The 23,428-nt window shown below is 38.6% G+C and overlaps 1 protein-coding gene across 1 annotated transcript in view; it reads right to left on the bottom strand.

Moving 5' to 3' along the window:
• LOC137397039 (son of sevenless homolog 1-like) overlaps positions 1-22,814 on the bottom strand; it is a 47,985-nt gene extending 25,171 nt beyond the window's left edge. The window contains exons 1-12 of the mRNA XM_068083321.1: positions 22,757-22,814; positions 21,607-21,802; positions 17,115-17,246; positions 13,269-13,400; positions 11,494-11,658; positions 8,331-8,474; positions 7,772-7,867; positions 7,548-7,688; positions 7,182-7,391; positions 2,637-2,791; positions 1,483-1,604; positions 1,051-1,239 (exon numbers count right to left, since the gene is read on the bottom strand). Of these exons, the coding sequence (XP_067939422.1) occupies positions 1,051-1,239; positions 1,483-1,604; positions 2,637-2,791; positions 7,182-7,391; positions 7,548-7,688; positions 7,772-7,867; positions 8,331-8,474; positions 11,494-11,658; positions 13,269-13,400; positions 17,115-17,246; positions 21,607-21,660 (1,540 nt within the window). The 5' untranslated portion in view covers positions 21,661-21,802; positions 22,757-22,814. The remainder of the gene's footprint in view (positions 1-1,050; positions 1,240-1,482; positions 1,605-2,636; positions 2,792-7,181; positions 7,392-7,547; positions 7,689-7,771; positions 7,868-8,330; positions 8,475-11,493; positions 11,659-13,268; positions 13,401-17,114; positions 17,247-21,606; positions 21,803-22,756) is intronic.
• Positions 22,815-23,428: the final 614 nt, after the last annotated feature.

Below are 23,428 nucleotides of genomic sequence, written 5' to 3'. Positions count from 1 at the left end.
CTCAGCAAGCTGTCAACCTTAAATTGCTGGGTCTTTCGGATCAAGACCATAACTTGTACCACGCTGACAATGTGGGCACGTTAAAGATCCACCTCTGCCCTTCACACATTGAGCAAGTAAAAAGGCTACCTGACTCTGTCAGACTGGATGTGTTGCAAAATACATCCCTTCCGGTTAATCTGACAGTTCCAGAAGGAGCCCTTAATACGTGTTAGGACCACCCAAGGTAGCTTATGAAAAACTAGTAATAGCGGTGTGTTTCTCTACTAGAGAACATGAGAACACAACATGACAGCAACATGTCATTACTACTTGTTACTAAAGAGCTGCATGACTGCAGCAGGGTCTTATTGTTATATTTGCGCAAACCAGAGAAAATAAAAACATGGTGCATCTGCTGGGCAATATTCTTAACACAATTTTGTATCGTGCATAAAATAAATTTGAACATTTTTACCCTGTTCTATAGTAGATTGTTCTATAGTAGATTGTTATTAATGAATTGCATCATGGTTCAGTTTATACCCCAACTTTAAAAGTTGAACTGTACTTCCACCGTTGAACTGTAAGAAAATTTTTCGACAAAAAAAACTTTAAGCTAACGCTGAATAACGAGAAAATACTTCCACAACTTGTAACAGAGAAGACAACTCCCACTGTTAGACCTTTAAGCAGTTGTACATGTAATGCAGTTTCCGCCCTGCGATCTTCACTGTGTTTTCTTGTTTAATAAACGCTTGTAAAGTGCACAGCACTTGGTTATTAATTATTCTATCTAACTAACTAATACAGAGTTATCTTCTCACGATTGAGCAGACAGCTTGTTGAGTACAAAATAAAATTCTCTCACCAATCAAATACCATCTTTAAAGTCAACAATGATGGTATGTCATGCAATGTGAGATAGCGTCACTTATCATAGATGTATGCACAGTCTAGACTGTGTGTACATCTATGATAAGTGACTGTCCAACGCACGCGATAGCCCGAGTCCGCGGAGGTATAAACAGTGCCTCAGGGAGGACTATGAAGCACTTGAAATACACTCACCCTCCGTATCTTCCATGTCAACAACATCCAGGTGTTTAATGAGCAGCTTTTCCTTAAACCTGTAATCTTGTGGAGAGGAGGAGACGGTTCTGCCCCGACCCGTACTCTTACAGAGTATGAGCATGTTGTCAAACAGAAAAGCATGTCGCTCTCTGTCCTTCCCTTTCTCCTGAATGATGAGGTCACCCTCTGAATATCAAATGATTCAGGTTGTTATAGCATCTCAGTAGCGCATAACAGATTCACAGGTACCACAGGCTATGAACATAATGAGGGGCCTCAACAAGGAATACATAGATACAAAATGACTGGAAGCAAAGACTATAACGACATTAAGGGACATTAAGAGGGCGTGAAAAGATACCAGTTGACAAGAACCAAAGGCTATGACAACATTCATTAAGGGCCTCCGAAAGGTATGAAAAGACGTACCCTTAACAAAATCATAACATTGCTTGTTGATGTCCTTTTCCTCCCAGTTCTCTATTGACCTCTGAATGTCATCCATCCTGGCTGAGGCCGACTCTCTGTCAGTTATGTTATGCATGGAACCACTGCAGACAAGATGGTGAATCATGAACAATAAAGAACAGTTGCTGAGTATATTTAGCTGGTAGCTTACATGTGAGGCAGACATGATTGTAGCAATGTACAGTTGTGCAGTTCCCATATTGTACAGAAAGTGTATGGCAGAGTGTACAATGCGTATGGAGTATTTGACAAAGTACAAGATATAAAATAAAACCTCTACATGAGAACTAATTCCATTCTGTGACCCGCCATACCATGAATTAGAGCTTTCAAATGGTTACACTGTAATCACTTCCACAGCTCAAAAACCCTTCAATAACTCCTTAGTAAATACTACTGGCAATAACAACAACAAAATAAAATAAATACATTATAAAAGAGCTGTAAAGAAATTAAATATGATGTAATCGATCCAAATATATTTTTGCTGTTATACTCGCGGAATGTCCCGCGTTGCACGGGTACTAAAAACTGCTTATAAACAGTGGCAGATAATGTAGTTGCCTGGCACATTGCCAATGACTAGTGTGAATAGGCTACTATCCGTGTTGCTAAACTAAAGTTACTAACAACAGTCATGAGAGCAAGCTTTAATGACGCTGCGTAATGCAGAGTGCTATGTGTATTTTACCCCAGATAATCGCACATATCGTCTACTTAAATCATCGCATTTCGCGTAGCTTAATTGGTAAGATGATCACCTGGTAAACAGGAGGTTCCAAGATCAAATCCAGCACAAAGCAGATTTTTTATTGCTTGATTTTAATAGCTGTAGCTGGACAGACTGAATGACAGACTTTCAAATTTATATATTGTTATATTAACTTAGAGAGGTGAACAGAAATATAGGCTTGCTTATGCTGGCAATAGATGCACTGTTTAGCTTGCTGACTCAAGTAGCTGAAGTTAAAATTAACTTAATATTTTTTTAGTATTACTTTATTTCACTATTTAGCCTCTTTTCCTTCCAGTAAGAATTTTGACTCTTCATAGAGGACATCAGACTTCCACATTGCACCTACAGCAACAGTAAAAACAACAAATAATGGACTCACCAGTTGTGTCTTTTAGATGTAGCTGAGGAACCCGAGCTGTAGGAAAGCTGAGAGAGACGCTTATCAACGTCACTCTTTAGCACAATGAGTAGACTGAGAGCCTGGTTAAAGCTATCCTCATCTTCCTCGGTACAATGACTAGACTCCCGCAGTTTCTACAAGATGTACAACAGTTGCTTGATAGCACATAGTGACAAAAGCAATGATATTGTAACAAAAATCTACAATATTGTTTGGTAACAGAAACTGGTAGCGCCAATTAATAGCAGGAAACAGCGGTATTGTTTGGTAACAGAAACTGGTAGCGCCAATTAATAGCAGGAAACAACGGTATTGTTTGGTAACAGAAACTGGTAGCGCCAATTAATAGCAGGAAACAGCGGTATTGTTTGGTAACAGAAACTGGTAGCGCCAATTAATAGCAGGAAACAGCGGTATTGTTTGGTAACAGAAACTGGTAGCGCCAATTAGTAGCAGGAAACAGCGGTATTGTTTGGTAACAGAAACTGGTAGCGCCAATTAATAGCAGGAAACAACGGTATTGTTTGGCAACAGAAACTGGTAGCGCCAATTAGTAGCAGGAAACAGCGGTATTGTTTGGTAACAGAAACTGGTAGCGCCAATTAGTAGCAGGAAACAGCGGTATTGTTTGGTAACAGAAACTGGTAGCGCCAATTAATAGCAGGAAACAGCGGTATTGTTTGGCAACAGAAACTGGTAGCGCCAATTAGTAGCAGGAAACAGCGGTATTGTTTGGCAACAGAAACTGGTAGCGCCAATTAATAGCAGGAAACAGCGGTATTGTTTGGTAACAGAAACTGGTAGCGCCAATTAGTAGCAGGAAACAGCGGTATTGTTTGGTAACTGAAACTGGTAGCGCCAATTAGTAGCAGGAAACAGCGGTATTGTTTGGTAACAGAAACTGGTAGCGCCAATTAATAGCAGGAAACAGCAGTATTGTTTGGTAACTGAAACTGGTAGCGCCAATTAGTAGCAGGAAACAGCGGTATTGTTTGGTAACAGAAACTGGTAGCGCCAATTAATAGCAGGAAACAGCGGTATTGTTTGGTAACAGAAACTGGTAGCGCCAATTAGTAGCAGGAAACAGCGGTATTGTTTGGCAACAGAAACTGGTAGCGCCAATTATTAGCAGGAAACAGCGGTATTGTTTGGCAACAGAAACTGGTAGCGCCAATTAATAGCAGGAAACAGCGGTATTGTTTGGTAACAGAAACTGGTAGCGCCAATTAGTAGCAGGAAACAGCGGTATTGTTTGGTAACTGAAACTGGTAGCGCCAATTAGTAGCAGGAAACAGCGGTATTGTTTGGCAACAGAAACTGGTAGCGCCAATTAATAGCAGGAAACAGCGGTATTGTTTGGTAACAGAAACTGGTAGCGCCAATTAGTAGCAGGAAACAGCGGTATTGTTTGGCAACAGAAACTGGTAGCGCCAATGAGTAGCAGGAAACAGCGGTATTGTTTGGCAACAGAAACTGGTAGCGCCAATTAATAGCAGGAAACAGCGGTATTGTTTGGTAACAGAAACTGGTAGCGCCAATTAGTAGCAGGAAACAATGGTATTGTTTGGTAACAGAAACTGGTAGCGCCAATTAGTAGCAGGAAACAGCGGTATTGTTTGGTAACAGAAACTGGTAGCGCCAATTAATAGCAGGAAACAACGGTATTGTTTGGCAACGGAAACTGGTAGCGCCAATTAATAGCAGGAAACAGCGGTATTGTTTGGCAACAGAAACTGGTAGCGCCAATTAGTAGCAGGAAACAGCGGTATTGTTTGGTAATAGAAACTGGTAGCGCCAATTAGTAGCAGGAAACAGCGGTATTGTTTGGCAACAGAAACTGGTAGCGCCAATTAATAGCAGGAAACAGCGGTATTGTTTGGCAACAGAAACTGGTAGCGCCAATTAGTAGCAGGAAACAGCGGTATTGTTTGGCAACAGAAACTGGTAGCGCCAATTAATAGCAGGAAACAACGGTATTGTTTGGCAACAGAAACTGGTAGCGCCAATTAGTAGCAGGAAACAGCGGTATTGTTTGGTAACAGAAACTGGTAGCGCCAATTAATAGCAGGAAACAACGGTATTGTTTGGCAACGGAAACTGGTAGCGCCAATTAATAGCAGGAAACAGCGGTATTGTTTGGCAACAGAAACTGGTAGCGCCAATTAGTAGCAGGAAACAGCGGTATTGTTTGGCAACAGAAACTGGTAGCGCCAATTAGTAGCAGGAAACAGCGGTATTGTTTGGTAACAGAAACTGGTAGCGCCAATTAGTAGCAGGAAACAGCGGTATTGTTTGGTAACAGAAACTGGTAGCGCCAATTAATAGCAGGAAACAGCGGTATTGTTTGGTAACAGAAACTGGTAGCGCCAATTAGTAGCAGGAAACAGCGGTATTGTTTGGTAACAGAAACTGGTAGCGCCAATTAGTAGCAGGAAACAGCGGTATTGTTTGGTAACAGAAACTGGTAGCGCCAATTAATAGCAGGAAACAACGGTATTGTTTGGTAACAGAAACTGGTAGCGCCAATTAATAGCAGGAAACAGCGGTATTGTTTGGCAACAGAAACTGGTAGCGCCAATTAATAGCAGGAAACAGCGGTATTGTTTGGTAACAGAAACTGGTAGCGCCAATTAGTAGCAGGAAACAGCGGTATTGTTTGGTAACAGAAACTGGTAGCGCCAATTAGTAGCAGGAAACAGCGGTATTGTTTGGTAACAGAAACTGGTAGCGCCAATTAGTAGCAGGAAACAGCGGTATTGTTTGGTAACAGAAACTGGTAGCGCCAATTAATAGCAGGAAACAGCGGTATTGTTTGGTAACAAAAACTGGTAGCGCCAATTAGTAGCAGGAAACAGCGGTATTGTTTGGCAACAGAAACTGGTAGCGCCAATTAGTAGCAGGAAACAGCGGTATTGTTTGGCAACAGAAACTGGTAGCGCCAATTAATAGCAGGAAACAGCGGTATTGTTTGGTAACAGAAACTGGTAGCGCCAATTAGTAGCAGGAAACAGCGGTATTGTTTGGTAACAAAAACTGGTAGCGCCAATTAGTAGCAGGAAACAGCGGTATTGTTTGGTAACTGAAACTGGTAGCGCCAATTAGTAGCAGGAAACAGCGGTATTGTTTGGCAACAGAAACTGGTAGCGCCAATTAGTAGCAGGAAACAGCGGTATTGTTTGGCAACAGAAACTGGTAGCGCCAATTAATAGCAGGAAACAGCGGTATTGTTTGGTAACAGAAACTGGTAGCGCCAATTAGTAGCAGGAAACAGCGGTATTGTTTGGTAACAGAAACTGGTAGCGCCAATTAGTAGCAGGAAACAGCGGTATTGTTTGGTAACAGAAACTGGTAGCGCCAATTAATAGCAGGAAACAGCGGTATTGTTTGGCAACAGAAACTGGTAGCGCCAATTAGTAGCAGGAAACAGCGGTATTGTTTGGCAACAGAAACTGGTAGCGCCAATTAGTAGCAGGAAACAGCGGTATTGTTTGGCAACAGAAACTGGTAGCGCCAATTAGTAGCAGGAAACAGCGGTATTGTTTGGCAACGGAAACTGGTAGCGCCAATTAATAGCAGGAAACAGCGGTATTGTTTGGTAACAGAAACTGGTAGCGCCAATTAATAGCAGGAAACAGCGGTATTGTTTGGCAACAGAAACTGGTAGCGCCAATTAGTAGCAGGAAACAGCGGTATTGTTTGGTAACAGAAACTGGTAGCGCCAATTAGTAGCAGGAAACAGCGGTATTGTTTGGTAACAGAAACTGGTAGCGCCAATTAATAGCAGGAAACAACGGTATTGTTTGGTAACAGAAACTGGTAGCGCCAATTAGTAGCAGGAAACAGCGGTATTGTTTGGTAACAGAAACTGGTAGCGCCAATTAATAGCAGGAAACAGCGGTATTGTTTGGTAACTGAAACTGGTAGCGCCAATTAATAGCAGGAAACAGCGGTATTGTTTGGCAACAGAAACTGGTAGCGCCAATTAGTAGCAGGAAACAGCGGTATTGTTTGGTAACAGAAACTGGTAGCGCCAATTAGTAGCAGGAAACAACGGTATTGTTTGGCAACAGAAACTGGTAGCGCCAATTAGTAGCAGGAAACAGCGGTATTGTTTGGTAACAGAAACTGGTAGCGCCAATTAATAGCAGGAAACAGCGGTATTGTTTGGCAACAGAAACTGGTAGCGCCAATTAGTAGCAGGAAACAGCGGTATTGTTTGGTAACTGAAACTGGTAGCGCCAATTAGTAGCAGGAAACAGCGGTATTGTTTGGTAACAGAAACTGGTAGCGCCAATTAATAGCAGGAAACAACGGTATTGTTTGGCAACAGAAAGCTAGAACATTGGTTGGTATTGTAGAGAAATAACATTATATAAGTCAACCAGATACACGTCTGGTGAGTTTGTACCAATCACTTCTTACCACCTGTACTTCGCAGTGGTCAACACTATGTTTGAGCAGTAAGACAATCTGTAGCTCGGATGTGAGATACATAGAGAGAGTAAAGTGCGATGTCTTACGTACATCCATGACATTGAAACAGTACTTGAGATGGTGTATGGGTCCCTCGAGGAGACGGGGAAGGAGGTATTTTACTACATCCTTAAATCCCTGGTCAAAGCTGTTCAGTCGTGTTGTCAAGTCCTCTCTCTTCAGAAGAGCGTATAGCCTGTCCTCCAGCTTCTTATTCATCACATCGCTCATGTACTTCTCATAGACATCAAATTCTTGTCCCTGCATCACCCTATATTTGTACTTATCATAGACATCAGATTCTTCTTTATGCATTACTGTTTGTACTTATTTACATAGGCTATCATCCCTATTTAAGCCAATGAACCATAGTTGTACCTACACAAACATGTACCGACATAACAACACGTGCTATACCTCCAGGAGGTCCTCGAAGCATCCACCAATGAGAGGAATTTGGTCTTGCTCGGTCATCTCGACGGTATCTTCGAGCATTCCGACAAAGCGAAGACTGAACGAGTGGACATCCAGGATGTTGCTGAATATAACATCGATATCCTGCAAAAAGACCAAGAATAATTGGAATGCCCACATACTTAGTCAATATGCTCGAAGTGTAATTATGGATAGGGGAAACATACCTTGCTGTTGGGGAAGAGCTCAACAAAAGGAGGTCGAAACACTTTGATGATAAGTTCGAGCTCCCTGATGTTTTGTTGCTCACTCATTATCAGGTCCTGTGAAAAGACAACAGATTTAGACAGGATAAAACATGACAGTTGCTGTTATATTTAGACACGCTAGCGGCCATTGAATCTCACATACCTTAACTAGTTACAAGTAGATACTAGAGTACTACACCACTCACTCTCACATACCTAACTAGTTACAAGTAGATACTAGAGTACTACACCACTCACTCTCACATACCTAACTAGTTACAAGTAGATACTAGAGTACTACACCACTCACTCTCACATACCTAACTAGTTACAAGTAGATACTAGAGTACTACACCACTCACTCTCACATACCTAACTAGTTACAAGTAGATACTAGAGTACTACACCACTCACTCTCACATACCTAACTAGTTACAAGTAGATACTAGAGTACTACACCACTCACTCTCACATACCTCAACTAGTTACAAGTAGATACTAGAGTACTACACCACTCACTCTCACTCATCTCACATACCTTAACTAGATCTTCATAGTTTTGCATGAGTTCCTGAGCAGACCTATTGGAAACAAGGGGTCGGTCCTCCCAGCGTCCTAAAGAGACACTAGAGGCATCTGATCCATTATCAGAATCATTTGAGAAGAACATGTTGTTGAGAACCTACAAGGTAAATAACAGCCTTCAGTGTACAATATCTGCCTACCTACAGACTCGGAAGCAGCAAGGACTGACTTCAATACAACCACGTCGCCCCGCAACAGATTTGAAAACGCTAGTTAAATATAAAGAGCATTAAATTGACGATATGTAAACCTGAACCTATCAGAAAGATGCTGTTACTATTGATAGGTGTCCCAGAGCATTCCTTTTACCCAATTTTTTCGCAAATACAATATGTAGCAGGTCATATAATTTTAAAATTAAATGAGGTCGAATTCTAAAACTGTTTTAGTCCTATGTAATAAAGAAATTTCTCAGCATTTCAAAACTGTTTTCGAAATTGAGATCAAAGCAATTTAACTTGAGATAGAGCTTTTTATCGAAGGTGGTGTTGGTCAATATGGTCAACACAAAAAACTGAGAAATTTGTCTTCAAAATGAGGGTCTGACTTTAAACAGTATTACTTGTTGAAGGTCATAGGAAGGTCATAGGTTATATCATTGACGTTTAGGAAGGTCATAGCAACCAAACGCTACAAATATTACATATTCATGAATGTTCGCAATGAAAAATTAACCAAAGTTTAAACCATAACTGCCACGAACAACCTTTATCGTATTTACTAGGTAAATCAGACATGCTGATTCCGATTTTGTAATCAAAATAAAGATTAGGCCACTAACTTTCAGAGTAATAAAGGATTTTTTATAGCGTTTTAATATCGGTCTCGAAAACAACACGATCGGCATAACAAGCTCCGCCCATAAATACTTGACGTAACCTAGCTTTTTAGGAACAGAAGTTACGTAGAGATGTTTAGACCGATTTAGAATAATAGAGATGGGTGTTTTAAAATCTATTAATATCTAAATCCAGCTTTAAAAATAATATCAGTCTTTTCTGAAAGGTAGATAAGCTATTTAGCATTGCATATTTAAAAAGCGCGATAACAACGCTAGCTCGTGATAAAACCGCGCTTTTTGAGCTCATTTTTCTCGGCGTCCAGCCCATTTAAACGTCATGTAACAAGCTACGAGCAATTTTAAATAGTTTATATACCTTTCATAAAAAACTGAAATTATTTTACAGGCTGGATTTAGATAATAATGAGTTTTAAGACACCCATCTCTATTATTCTAAATCGGACTAAACTTTCCTAACTTCCGTTTCTGAAAAAGCTAGGTTTCGTCACATATTTATGGGCGGAGCTTGCAATGCCGATTGTGTTGTTTTCGAAACGGACATTGAAACGCTTTAAAAAAGCCTAAATGACTTTGAAGGTTAGTGGACTAATCTTTATTTTGAGTACCAAAATCGGAATCAGCGTGTCTGATTTACCTAGTAAATACGATAAAAGTTGTTCGTGACAGTTATGGTTTAAGCCACATTGTCAATTTTCACTTTGGGAGCCCATTGTGCACTATATAAAATGCAGCAATTGTATTGAAAATGATTCGACCTGATCACATATCTGACAGCACTGGAAAGGATAGTGACAAAGAAGAAAAAGGAGTGCACTGCAACTAAAACCATTCCTCCCAACAAACAAACCAACAACAATAAACTTCATTCTAACTCGTGTATTCAAAGCTGTGAGTTTACTCCTAGCAGCTTCAATTAGAGGTTTGCAACTGCGCAGAAGGCGATGATGACAGATGTACATCTACAGTCATGTACAAAAGTATGAGACCGCCTACCATAATCTAGTATATCTAAAAGATATAACCAGTTGTAAATTGTCCTTGATAATACAAGAATGAAGAGACTTTGTATCATTTTAATGACCAGAATCTCCTCTATCTCTGATTCTTATCAACTAGTCTTTATAAATAATACTCTGGCTGTTACGTTGCTAAGCAGTGTTAAATGTCTATATTTTCTTGACTAAATGCTATCTTAAAAGAATGAGTGATTTAACTGTCAACAATGACTGAATCTATACGACTAGGAAAGTGGAAATTTCAAACATTTGAGAAAAACTCAAATAATTCAACACAATGACTTGAAAGAAAGAATTGTCACATATTAACTTTTGCTAATGTTTCATTAATACAGAACAGATCTAATCGCGGGAGTGTATTGCGTATATAATATATATATATATATATTGAGTATTACGTAATTAGGAGGAATAACTTTCAACTCACAAACGATACATAACATCACAGAAAAGTGTATATTTTAAAGATTAATGACATATACCTTTCTTTCATTTGAGATGACCATATTAGTCTTATTGAGTCCTATAGCTATAGTTTATGTAGAATATTGGGTGGTCTTATACTTTTGTATGTTAATGTATATTGTCACTTGTGAGATGCAAGTCAAATGTCACAGACTGACAAGTGCTAGTAAGTGAGTAAGGAGAGAGAGAGAAATGGTCAGACCTTGTCAGCACACAACAAGTGCTAGCAAGTGAGTAACGAGAGAAATGGTCAGACCTTGTCATCACACAACAAGTGCTAGCAAGAGAGTAACGAGAGAGAAATGGTCAGACCTTGTCAGCACACAACAAGTGCTAGCAAGTGAGCAATGAAAGGGAGAAAGAAATGGTCTACCTTGTCAGCACACAACAAGTGCTAGCAAGTGAGTAACAAGAGATAGAGAAATGGTCAGACCTTGTCATCACACAACAAGTGCTAGCAAGTGAGTAACGAGAGAGAAATTGTCAGACCTTGTCAGCACACAACAAGTGTTAGCAATTGAGTAATGAGAGAGAGAGAAATGGTCAGACCTTGTCATCACACAAGTGCTAGCAGGTGAGTAACAAGAGAGATCTGGTCAAACCTTGTCAGCACACAACAAGTGCTAGCAAGTGAGTAACGAGAGAGAAATTGTCAGACCTTGTCAGCACACAACAAGTGTTAGCAATTGAGTAATGAGAGAGAGAGAGAGAAAAATGGTCAGACCTTGTCATCACACAAGTGCTAGCAGGTGAGTAACAAGAGAGATCTGGTCAAACCTTGTCAGCACACAACAAGTGCTAGCAAGTGAGTAACAAGAGAGAAATGGTCAGACCTTGTCAGCGCAGACGGACACTCTAACATCCTCCTCAGTAATCTCCATGGCTTGGATGTGTTTCACATAGTTTCCTACGAGTTTAAGTATATCGGCAGCTACATACTCAAGAACAGCGACTATGCAGAGAGTAACCTGCTGGTCAGGTCTGTAGCCCAGCAACTCCTGGTAACAAAAGAAGCAGCAGAAATACAAAACCTTTAATATTGTTGGTCTTTGATCTTTCTAAGTGCATCAACTTATTATCATTCCGTTGGTGCCATCAAACCTTTATTTGAACGCCACAGCGCTCTATTTGTCAACTCTTCCCTTAGAGTGGCGCTTTATTAGAGGTGGCGTTCAAATAGAAGAAGCGTTTCAGTTTACAAACATCTCGTCAGAATATTGAGAAGACAAATTTCACCCTTTCATGAGTGAATCGAATGTCACGTATATTTTGCACTCTCCTACAGGCGAAGCGGACATTACATTTTTGGGTGGAAGAAATCTGCTAACTTATCTCCAACTAGTTGAGAATCTTTCAATGAATATGCACGGGGAAGCTGATACATGTCTCTACCAGTTGATATCTATCGCTTGCAATTAACCTATGATGATCTTATAGCCTGTGTTGCCATTTATTAAAGCTTTCATGTTTTTTATTTCATTCTAAATGTGTAGGAATATTTTTATTTTATAACCTTATTTAACAGAGTTGCATAAGATCTCACTGCACTCATCAATATGTTTAGTACAGTTTGCAGCCCCAAAATTGATGTTAATGTGCCATAGAAGAGGAGTAATGAGCGTCGATCGATGGAAAGCTGAGTTCATATTACCGCCATCATGCTATCAAATAACATGCAAATTTATAAACTATATTCAATAATAATCTATCAAATGCTACAAATACACATTCAAAAACAAGTGAAATTAAAAACCATATTAATAATACACTCAGAAACAAAAATTGACATTTTAAAAACAACAATATTAGCATCATTTGCTGAGCCAGTTGCATTCTGATTGTTGGTTTTGTTTGAAACCATTCCATATTCTTCTGGCTGTTCAATATCTTCCACAGTGTCCTTTGACCTCAATTCCTCTTTTGCACTGCTGAGCTAGTTAATCTTAGTGTCCAAACATTTTTGCAGCAAAGAAAAACTTTTATGCAATGCAATTTAGAATACACTTATCACACGAATAAGAAAAACCGAGTGTGTGATCAAAATAGCCCCAAAATCTTAGCATCAAAATGTGCAGTAGCACAGATATTTTCACATACATCAAAGTATCTGGAGTGCGTTAAAAAGGAACTACTATTAGCCTGATAGTGTTACTAATTAGTCTTATGGCGTTAGATTCAAAGTTTCAACAAAAAACCCGTAAAAGCTTAGTTAAAAACGAACGGAAACAAAAAACGAATAATTGTTATTGATGTAACTGAGTCGTTATTAGTACAGTTTGGCGGACACTTTTCTACTGATCGCTTGCCATTATGGGATTCATAAAGATCAAGAATGTCAAGTAAAGGCCAAATAGAAGAGGGTGCTCAAATAGAGGTGGCCTTCAAATAGAGGGGGCGGGGCGTTCAAATGTAAGTTTTACGATAATTCTAGCAACCTGCATGGAAAACTTTAGAGCCACCCTGTCCCAAAGAACTCCCGATCCACTATCTTGAACAACTCCCAGCCCACTATCATTAGGCAAGATCATCAGGTTAGGAAAGAATGGAATGGGTGAGAGGGTAGAAAAGAATGGGGTGGGTGTGAGGTTAGAAAAGATGCAACAGTGACCTTGAGCAGTGGGTGTACTTTATCCACAGGGATGACTGGTTTTTCGCCTTTTTTCTGTCTTTTCTTGTCCAATGCAAGGTTAGCACTTTGTATGGCCCAACGATCTATCGGTCCAGGGAATGTCTTCTTTACCTGAGCATTAAACAGACTCTTGTTTAAACATTGTAAATAAAATTATTGTAGATCAACTTAGATTATATATCGTATCTTCTATATATATATATATATATTTCTCAAAGCTTGTTGTTCGGTTTGTCTAGCTGTAGCCATAAATATTTAAGAATGAAATATCCGATTCATGCGGGATTTGAACTCACAAAGATTGCAACTGCAAGTTTCGAACCTTATATTTAGTCACCAAGCTACGCTGTTCTTACGCTGCTATCGCTCCTATCATACACTGTATACCCTTTTCTCGATTGCAATTGACATATTCATTGAAACTCTATGAGCTCTATGTTTTTTTGTCTTCGCCGTACTAGGACTACTTTGTCTTCGCCGTACTAGGACTACTTTGTCTTCGCCGTACTAGGACTACTTTGTCTTCGCCGTACTAGGACTACTTTGTCTTCGCCGTACTAGGACTACTTTGTCTTCGCCGTACTAGGACTACTTTGTCTTCGCCGTACTAGGACTACTTTGTCTTCGCCGTACTAGGACTACTTTGTCTTCGCCGTACTAGGACTACTTTGTCTTCGCCGTACTAGGACTACTTTGTCTTCGCCGTACTAGGACTACTTTGTCTTCGCCGTACTAGGACTACTTTGTCTTCGCCGTACTAGGACTACTTTGTCTTCGCCGTACTAGGACTACTTTGTCTTCGCCGTACTAGGACTACTTTGTCTTCGCCGTACTAGGACTACTTTGTCTTCGCCGTACTAGGACTACTTTGTCTTCGCCGTACTAGGACTACTTTGTCTTCGCCGTACTAGGACTACTTTGTCTTCGCCGTACTAGGACTACTTTGTCTTCGCCGTACTAGGACTACTTTGTCTTCGCCGTACTAGGACTACTTTGTCTTCGCCGTACTAGGACTACTTTGTCTTCGCCGTACTAGGACTACTTTGTCTTCGCCGTACTAGGACTACTTTGTCTTCGCCGTACTAGGACTACTTTGTCTTCGCCGTACTAGGACTACTTTGTCTTCGCCGTACTAGGACTACTTTGTCTTCGCCGTACTAGGACTATTTTGTCTTCGCCGTACTAGGACTACTTTGTCTTCGCCGTACTAGGACTACTTTGTCTTCGCCGTACTAGGACTACTTTGTCTTCGCCGTACTAGGACTACTTTGTCTTCGCCGTACTAGGACTACTTTGTCTTCGCCGTACTAGGACTACTTTGTCTTCGCCGTACTAGGACTACTTTGTCTTCGCCGTACTAGGACTACTTTGTCTTCGCCGTACTAGGACTACTTTGTCTTCGCCGTACTAGGACTACTTTGTCTTCGCCGTACTAGGACTACTTTGTCTTCGCCGTACTAGGACTACTTTGTCTTCGCCGTACTAGGACTACTTTGTCTTCGCCGTACTAGGACTACTTTGTCTTCTGCCATACGATATCAACAAATAATTTTTCGAAATTAAAATTTGGCGATTGTATCCCAGTTCAGCGTCATCCGTTATGGTAAAAACTGGTTTGCAGACAGATAAGTGGTACAATTTTAGTTAGAAGTTTACTAAAATTTCCTATGTTTTTAGTAAGCTAAATTCATTTATGTTAGATTCAGCGTTTATGTTACACGCCTGTCTCAAAGGTAAAAACACTCCATGTAGTACTTTGTAATGTTACATCTCCTTGCAGATCATTACCACAAAATGCATTAAAGTTATTGTACTTAACTATAGTTACTAAGGTTAACATAATGTTTTCTTACAATTTTTTTAAGATGGTGATTTTGACGATTTTAACCAGAAAGGTATTGCATTAGATAATTACTATGGGTTTCTATACCACTCTATTGATATTTTCACCTTATGATGCCAACATGGAAACGAACTAAAATCATATAATCGTATACCAAATAATCTTTTATTGTAATCATAGCAAAACAGACTATAGTTAACCATTACTTGCTAATAATTTCACATTTACATTTAAACAGCTTTACAGTTTTATTTTTCCTCATAATTTATTTCAACAAAACAATTCTTTTTTTTTAAATTCATTTGAACTGCACAACAAACACTTTTACCATGATATGAAGTTAAAAAGTAAGAATAGTAAATGTTGTGTATGTTAAAAAAATAAATTTTCTGTTCAAAGACCTTTTTATTACCCGAGCATTCACGGTAAGTTATGAGTTTTTCCAACGTAAAGAACTGCAGGAGATTTTTTCTCGATGAAGATGCCATGCCAAATCCCGAATAACTTGTGACAACCTTGAAATTTTTGTAAAGAAGTGTGATGCATCGGCAATGGGCTTAACACAAAGCCCCGGCAAAGATTTTAAAAGAGGTTGGAACTCAGCTACGTTTACAAACTCTGCCTAGCGGCTAGTTTTTAATTTGAGGTAGTAGTTATTCTCCCTTGGGTTAAAAATAAAACTAATTATTCGTGAATTTTAATAATTCGGGATTTGACTGTACGCCAACTCGCGAATTAATAAATCCATCGAATATTTTCATCCTGTAGGGTATATACTTTTACTGGGCAGTCCAAAATCATTTTGATAAACAAATGTTTTTCATATGGTGACATCGGAAAAAATAAAATAAAAAGGTATTGCCATGTGTCGTCATAAACGAGCAAACGAAAATTTATACAAAGAAGACTTGCCACTTCTAAGCTTGAGTATTCATTTTATCTCTTTTGATGGAAGATTAAAAGAATCCATCATTTTTTTTACGTCATCAAGCCGTTTGCACATGCGCTCGTTCACGAAAAAGCCGCCATATTTGTAGAAAGCGATCGTTTTTCTTTTAGTTAATAGTTAGTAATTTTTGGTGTTGTTTTGATACCCTAATAAAAAATAGCAAACAAAGCATCGTTTTCAAAAATTCATTGCAAAAGCTTCGTATTTTTTAAGATAAAATTGTCTATAAAGATGGCCGACAAAGATAAAATGACATAAAAAAACGAAGGATTAGCAATACAATTATTGAGTGCATCTTTTGGTAAGTGCAAAAAGGAGTCACGCCGTGGATATCTGGAACTTGAGAATTGAAACATATCAGTAATGTATAAAGGGGTTAAATCACTTAGTATTTTGAATCCAACAATATTAGTAAAATAAGTTAACATATCTGGCAGTGAGAGAACAACTACTGTTGTAAACAAAATCCTAGATGATACAAAACAAAGGGGTATCCTTTATAAATTACACACAAGTCGTAACACAGTCTTCTGTAAAATACATGACCTATCTAATAGTGAATTTGAACAAATGTTTTGGTATACATGAATTTCATAAATAAAATGACAATGAAAAATTTGAAGTAGAACTGTTGGGCTGAAAATGTCTTCAAAGATTTGCTATATAACCTAAGACGTTAATGCTCTTTTACATTTAATCAATGAGAATATCAACATGATTACTCCGTGTAATTCCATGAATATAAACACAGAATAGAACTGTCTTGTCATGTTGGACGAGAACATCAACACCAATATTTAAGCACAAAACATAATCATGCTTGAAGAATTGTAGGAAATGTGATTTTTTCATGTCTGTGTTCATCTTGTTATAATAATAATGAATAATAACTATTATTTCGGAAAGCAAAGCTGCCAAAACCATAGGCCTATATGATCACTAAAGCATTTAGAGACACCCACTGTCAGCCGCCAGTTGCATATGGTACAAGGTTAGCAGAACCCAAACTTGATCTAAGTGAGTTGATAATCACCTGCTCAATAACGTCAGCCGTGTTGACAGGCTTGGATGTGCACATGGTGTGTAGAAGGTCTATGATCAGTTTCTCTATATACTGCAGCGCTTCGATCCTTACCTCAAGGTGAGGGTGGACCTGGATCTGCACCTGATCAGGAACAAAGTACTGATTAGAGGTGAAGGTCACTGGTTTTACTCTATTAGCAAAGCTGTTATCACAGTAGGAGGTACCAATGGCATGCTAAACGAGCCATATCTGCAGCTTTAACAAGTGTGTAGTTATCCTATTATAGTACATGGACGATAGCGAGATGAGCCGCATAGCCGACATAGTTGATCGATGATTCATAGATAAGGAATGTATTCAATACTACGCTCCTCTACGATGCTAGTAGGCGTGCCACTTAACAATGACACGGTCAACAGGTGTCTCAACTGTGTTTATATGGCCAGAAATTTCTCAATAATTCGGTCTACGTCACAATAGCCATACGCAACCATGGTTGGGAGTTGTGCAAAATATTGATAAATTCTTAGAAGTCATGTTCTTAAAAACTCAGTTGTGATCTGAAAATTCCTCATTAGTCAATCTACTAGTGCTATTTGCTGGTAAAAAGATATGAGTGAAACCTTTAGGAGTTAACTTATTTTAAACTTTCTGTGCCTTTTTGTTAACACTTGCAGCACATCTGACTACACTACAGATGTTGCAGTCAGCTGGAAAATAAGGAGACTGTGTCAGAATATGTAAATAAAGGAACAATTAAACTTCTAACATGGAGTGAAGACATCTGTAGCACCAACCTAAACTTATTAGGCAGTACTATTACAAGCTGCTATGACGCCGGCATCAGGATATTTTTTCTCTTTTTTCTATAACAAATAAATCTTCCCTAGTTCACAAGGAGCGCATCAAAAAAAGTGGTGACAAAAAACAAAACAAATTTGTATTTCAATATGGCAGCAGGCAAGTGTGTATCTTGTGATAGAGAATCGGATTAAAGGGTAGACCGTAGAAGCAAGAAATAGGCAATCCTAGTACTCTGAGATGAGAAAGACTAACTGGATACTATTAATACTCTGAGATGAGAAAGACTAACTGGACTCTATTAATACTCTGAGATGAGTCATCCAGATAGACAACAACTTCCTATACAACGTTTACTAAAACTAGTCGCTGCACCAAATACGATTTTCCAGCATACCACATCAGTGTACTGTATGTATTGTATTCCTAGTGCATCGCAATGCACGGGACTAGAATGAGACAATGTCAAAAATATAACCATTTACAGTGTACCATAAAACTAAGTGCATTTTCCTAAAAGAATCAAATGTGCACAACGACGAAGGAAAAGAACGAAAACCTTGACTAACTACATAACAATTAATTAAAACATGAGAATACAAGTAATAGGAGATCGGCAGAGATCAGCACTTTCTGAAAGACAACTGTCTTACACTACTCTGATCAATAAGATGGAATGCTTAGGCCAGTATTTTGACAAAAAAATTTCAAAATACTGGAAAAGTGGCAAACGCCAATGATGAAATGGAATTGAACCAACCAGATTGCCAACAGTGTGGCCATGAGTTATTAAAACAACTGGCGTCAGCCTGTCAGCTAGTAGGTAAATAACAGCAAACTTCCTTATTATCGTATATCATTGCAAAACCACCCTCTCAAAAATACGCAGGACTCCTCTATATTCCTGGAAATGACAGTAGTTGATTCAGCTGTAACTTACGGACACTTGACAGCCAATCAACTATGAGTTTGTTAAAAGTGCGAGCTCCATCAGCTGAGGAATAAGGCTGGACCTTTCATCAGTGAACCGTGTAGTCACAACATCGTCACAACATTGTCAAAATATGATTGGAAATGTAAAAGTAACAGAGAATGACAGTAACTTGTGATGAGGCTACGTAACATATGATACTATCCAATAGTGACAAACTGGTTCAATACAATCACTATGTTATACCTGTAACATGTTGTCAAATAGCATAACTTTTATTATACCGGAGTGGAAGATGCCTGTCTTGCATAACACAACTATCTATTTTCAAAGTTTGTCTGTGTGTGTTTATAGCTACATGTATAGTTATTAAAATCTGGGAATAAAGAATCCCGTATTACGGAAGATTTGATCTTGGACCCTCCCATTCACCAGCCCAATCCCTCACCAATTAAGCCACACGAGGTTGATGGATTCCTTCGGCGATATATGAGTGCAACTACGCTACCACTTTCCGTTACGACTCGACGTCAAGGAGGACGGTAGCGTAATTTTATGCATGCTCAATCGTGAGAGCAAGTAGTGAGCTCTTATTGCTAAGGCTGACTCAAATTATCCATTGACAATGTGCCAGGCTAACAACAAGTGGCAGGTAACTACATTACCTCTTATTGTTTATAAGCCGATTTTTAATACCTGTGCAATGCCGGACATTCTACTAGTCTTAATATAAAATGTGAGAACATATATTCTCGAAAAGGTGCTTGAAGTTGCTAGAGGTAGTTTGTAAACAATTAAGATCTACCATTTTGCACCTCTTCCAACTTGATGTGTAGATTTGAACTATGTGATAGGTTTTAACCAAGCACGCTTTGTTTTCTCCTAACAAATACTCACATATCCTGTTGTTATGCAGTGCATTCAAAACAGGAAATGATAGTTTGTTTTTCTAAAAAAAGTGATAGTTTTAGGGTTTCGCAAGCTGTCACATGATTTTAACATGGATTATATGCTAGAGAAAAGGTTCAGTTTACACTTCAAAGTGTATTTTTCTCAGTTTTTATGACAATCGCATCTTAGCAGCTTTAAACGTCCTTTTCCAAGTTTTTAGTAGTCTGGAAATCAGAACTTTAAAATGTGCTGCATTACCAATGATTACACTTCTGTCGAAGTGTTTACCAAATAAGAACCTCAATCATTTAGGAAGTCCAAGGGAGAATACAGTGAGAATCACTACAGCAATGATAGAAGTAATTTAAAGGGCCAAATAACTTCACATATGCGTTAAGTTTTCCCTGAGAACAGCCCTTCACCACCAGGCTGTCAGCGTTTAGGTTGGGTGCAGAACACACAGACCTCGGTATAATAAGTGCAGCTCAGTGTGGCTATCACATGTCAACCACTATGATGAGCACCAACAATAAGGAAGTTTAATTTGTGAATATTACTAAACTTTGCAATATTGCCAATAGGTTACAGGATTTTCACCTTTATTGCTGATGACCACCATACGAGTTTGATATAACGGTGTCTGGACCATGGATATGAATTGACCATCTTTTCCAAGTAATCAACATTGAGTTTATTAGCTACTCCTGTACTCAACCCGAGATCCTTTGCATATATAACGATTGTTTCAGTCGTGATAAAATGTTAGCGGATTATGAAGCATTTGAAATGAACATTATCGATAGTTTGGAGTTGTCCTTTGTTCCGTTCTAGTCACAAAAGCCACATTCGATGTACACCTTCTCATCATACTCTACTTTGTAAAAAAAAAAGATGATGTATTAAGGACCGAATGACTCCAGCTGCTAAGGAAACAATCTACAGTAACCCCTCAGTTTTAGCCGTTAACAGGGACCGGCGCCTCCAGCAAGAAGTAAAAATATGGGAAATAGAAACCCCTTTTAGGTTACTTTTTATTAATCTTTGAGCATCTTTTAGCTGTTTTTTCTCATGAGATGATTTGTAGAGTTGTAAGGGTGTATAAAGTGTGATGAACAGCGCCGCAAACGCGTTGCACTTTCACCCTTAATAAAACATGGCTGAAAAATAGCGAGATGCAATGGCTGTTAGAACAACAGAGGAATTTCTCTGGGCCAGAGTATGAGAGATGTATGTATCTTATCTTTTTACTTTCTACTTTTATTTTTTACTAATTTATTTTTCAACGCACAAAGTACTGAAGCCATAACAACTGTAACGCAAGGGAGTACTGTACTCTAATATGCTAGTTGAAATTGATTAATAGAAAACTGGTTGTTTGACAGGTTGGGACAATCATAAGAGCATCAACAAGTCAAACAGTCTATATGTGTTTGTCATCATTAAAATCTGTAACGATCTCTCTTTCAAATAGAATGATAAACTTCAAAACATTTGATTTCGACCTTGAGACAGCTATGGAAGTTTACGACGTGTACATGAAACTTGTATTTACCAAAATATAACTAGATATATATGAAAAGATGACTCAGTCTATGTAAAGATGACTTGATCTATGCGAAGACAATGCCTAAGCTATAATGCTCCTGGACAATACATGACGACTCCATTTACTCCATGACAACATCATTCAATACATGACTCAGTTCAATACGTGACGACTCCATTCAATTTACTGTAACTCTGACAAAGACATGACAACTCTGCCAAAGACATAACATCTCTGACAAAGACATGATTCAGTCGAACAAACGAGGAGTCTGTTAGGCGTAAGATGACACAATGACAATAGAGCCTCACCACAATACAGAAAATGCCTACCTTGCGCAAAGAGTCCGTAAATATTTTCCATTTCTCATCCTCCTGGTTGGCCATTACGGCAAACTTCAGTATGCCGCCATCTCCCTGCTGGTTCAACTAGCGGCAGCTCACATTGTGTTATTTTGTGATAAAATGACGCGAAGGAGTTGCAGTAGTAGTGATGGACAATACAACACTGGCTTATAACTTCCTTGTTCTGAAAAAGATAAATGGCTACAACCGTCATGTGTTATTTCAAGACGCGCTCCTGTAAAGTGCCATTAGTGTGAAAATACTGAACAACTGTAGTTACTGCTGCCTTTTGAACATTAATGTTCCACAATATGACATTGAAATATTGAAGGTCACAAATCGGCATAAATTTAATTAACTTTGGATATTAGAGCAATGAGACAGATCAAGCGGCCTAACACAAAGTAATACAATGATCAAAGTTCGGAATTGCCTCAGGAGTTAGCAAGACCACAGGCTACCATAATAGCAAAACCAAATACAAAAACTGCAGAGTTGGATAAGAAGTTGAAGGGTAACCGTAGAAATTGTGATTTCAGCAGCTTGAACGTTCTACAATGGATCGACAATTAAGCAAAGCCGATGTATTACCAATTATTTAAATATCGTAATAACACCTAGGCGGTAATCTAAGTAGCTTAACAATTGCTTTACATCTCAAAAAGCGAAACTATAAACGACCTGTTTTATTTCATGTATAACACACACAATTCACGATTCTAACACACACGTTTCAAAACAAAACTGTTTGAAACGCTTATAATCACTGCACAGCTGAAATGAAGAAGGTAAAACCGTAGTACTAACAAAATTGATATTATTAACATGATAATCTAAACAAGACATGCACAAACATGTATTTGAACAAACAAGTAGAACGTGCAATAGTTTTAACCCATACTCCACTAAGTTCAATGAATATGAACAGAATTGGTTATGGATGGTTAACAAATTATTAGCCTCCTTTTGTGTGATATAACTGGTATGTTTCCACATTTATCCTTGCAAATCAAGCAAGCAAGCTTATAAAAAAGGAACGCTAAATTTGCAAGTAAGAAAGTACCGCATCCACTTAGAAAGTAACAGCACCAACACAGACAAAATTCTACAAAAGAGCAAGGATTGTATAATCACTTACGTGCTCAGTGGCTAGTACTTGATTGCAAATACATTTACGTTATAAGCGTCCTTAAAACATAACCGGAAACTAGAAGCTATAAAGATTAAACGCACGCGCATATCGTGAACAAGCTAGACTAGGATCCTTAACAGCAGTGCCACATTTAGTCGTATGTTCCGCAATTCGCCTCATTCTTTCTTTTGAAAAACTGGTTAGTTCAACATTCCAAAGAGTGGGCAATTTCGTCTGTACATAAATACTAAATAAAAATGCAATTCGAGGCCCAACCTTGTAGAACTCCCATTTCCAACCATGACAAACAATAAAACTACTAGCAGAAAAAAAACGTTCACATTAGTAGATACTTAATAAAATATGGATACACAAATTGATTCTAAGTTTTTGAGTTTCACCAAGTACTCAACTGTTGGTGGTTTCTAGTAGCAGATGCAATCTACCTCATCAAGTTAATTTATATTTTATACTGGGTTTTTACAGAGCAAATGCGTTTAACAAATTAAATTGATCTCGATGGATGTTTTAACAAACAAATAACATAACACGTGCGTGATGCACTCAAAATAATCCAGTTGAATCAACAAGCATAGCACTAGTACCACGTCTTTCACTAATATTTGGGCTATATCTTTCCAAGAAGTTGCACTTTTTGGTTGAAGGTTTGCACATGAT

The sequence above is a fragment of the Watersipora subatra genome, chromosome 5 (assembly GCF_963576615.1).
Source record: "Watersipora subatra chromosome 5, tzWatSuba1.1, whole genome shotgun sequence".
Taxonomy (NCBI): Eukaryota; Metazoa; Bryozoa; class Gymnolaemata; order Cheilostomatida; family Watersiporidae; genus Watersipora; species Watersipora subatra.
The sequence above is the reverse complement of the archived record's forward strand: the minus strand, read 5'-3'. Positions and strand labels throughout refer to the sequence as shown.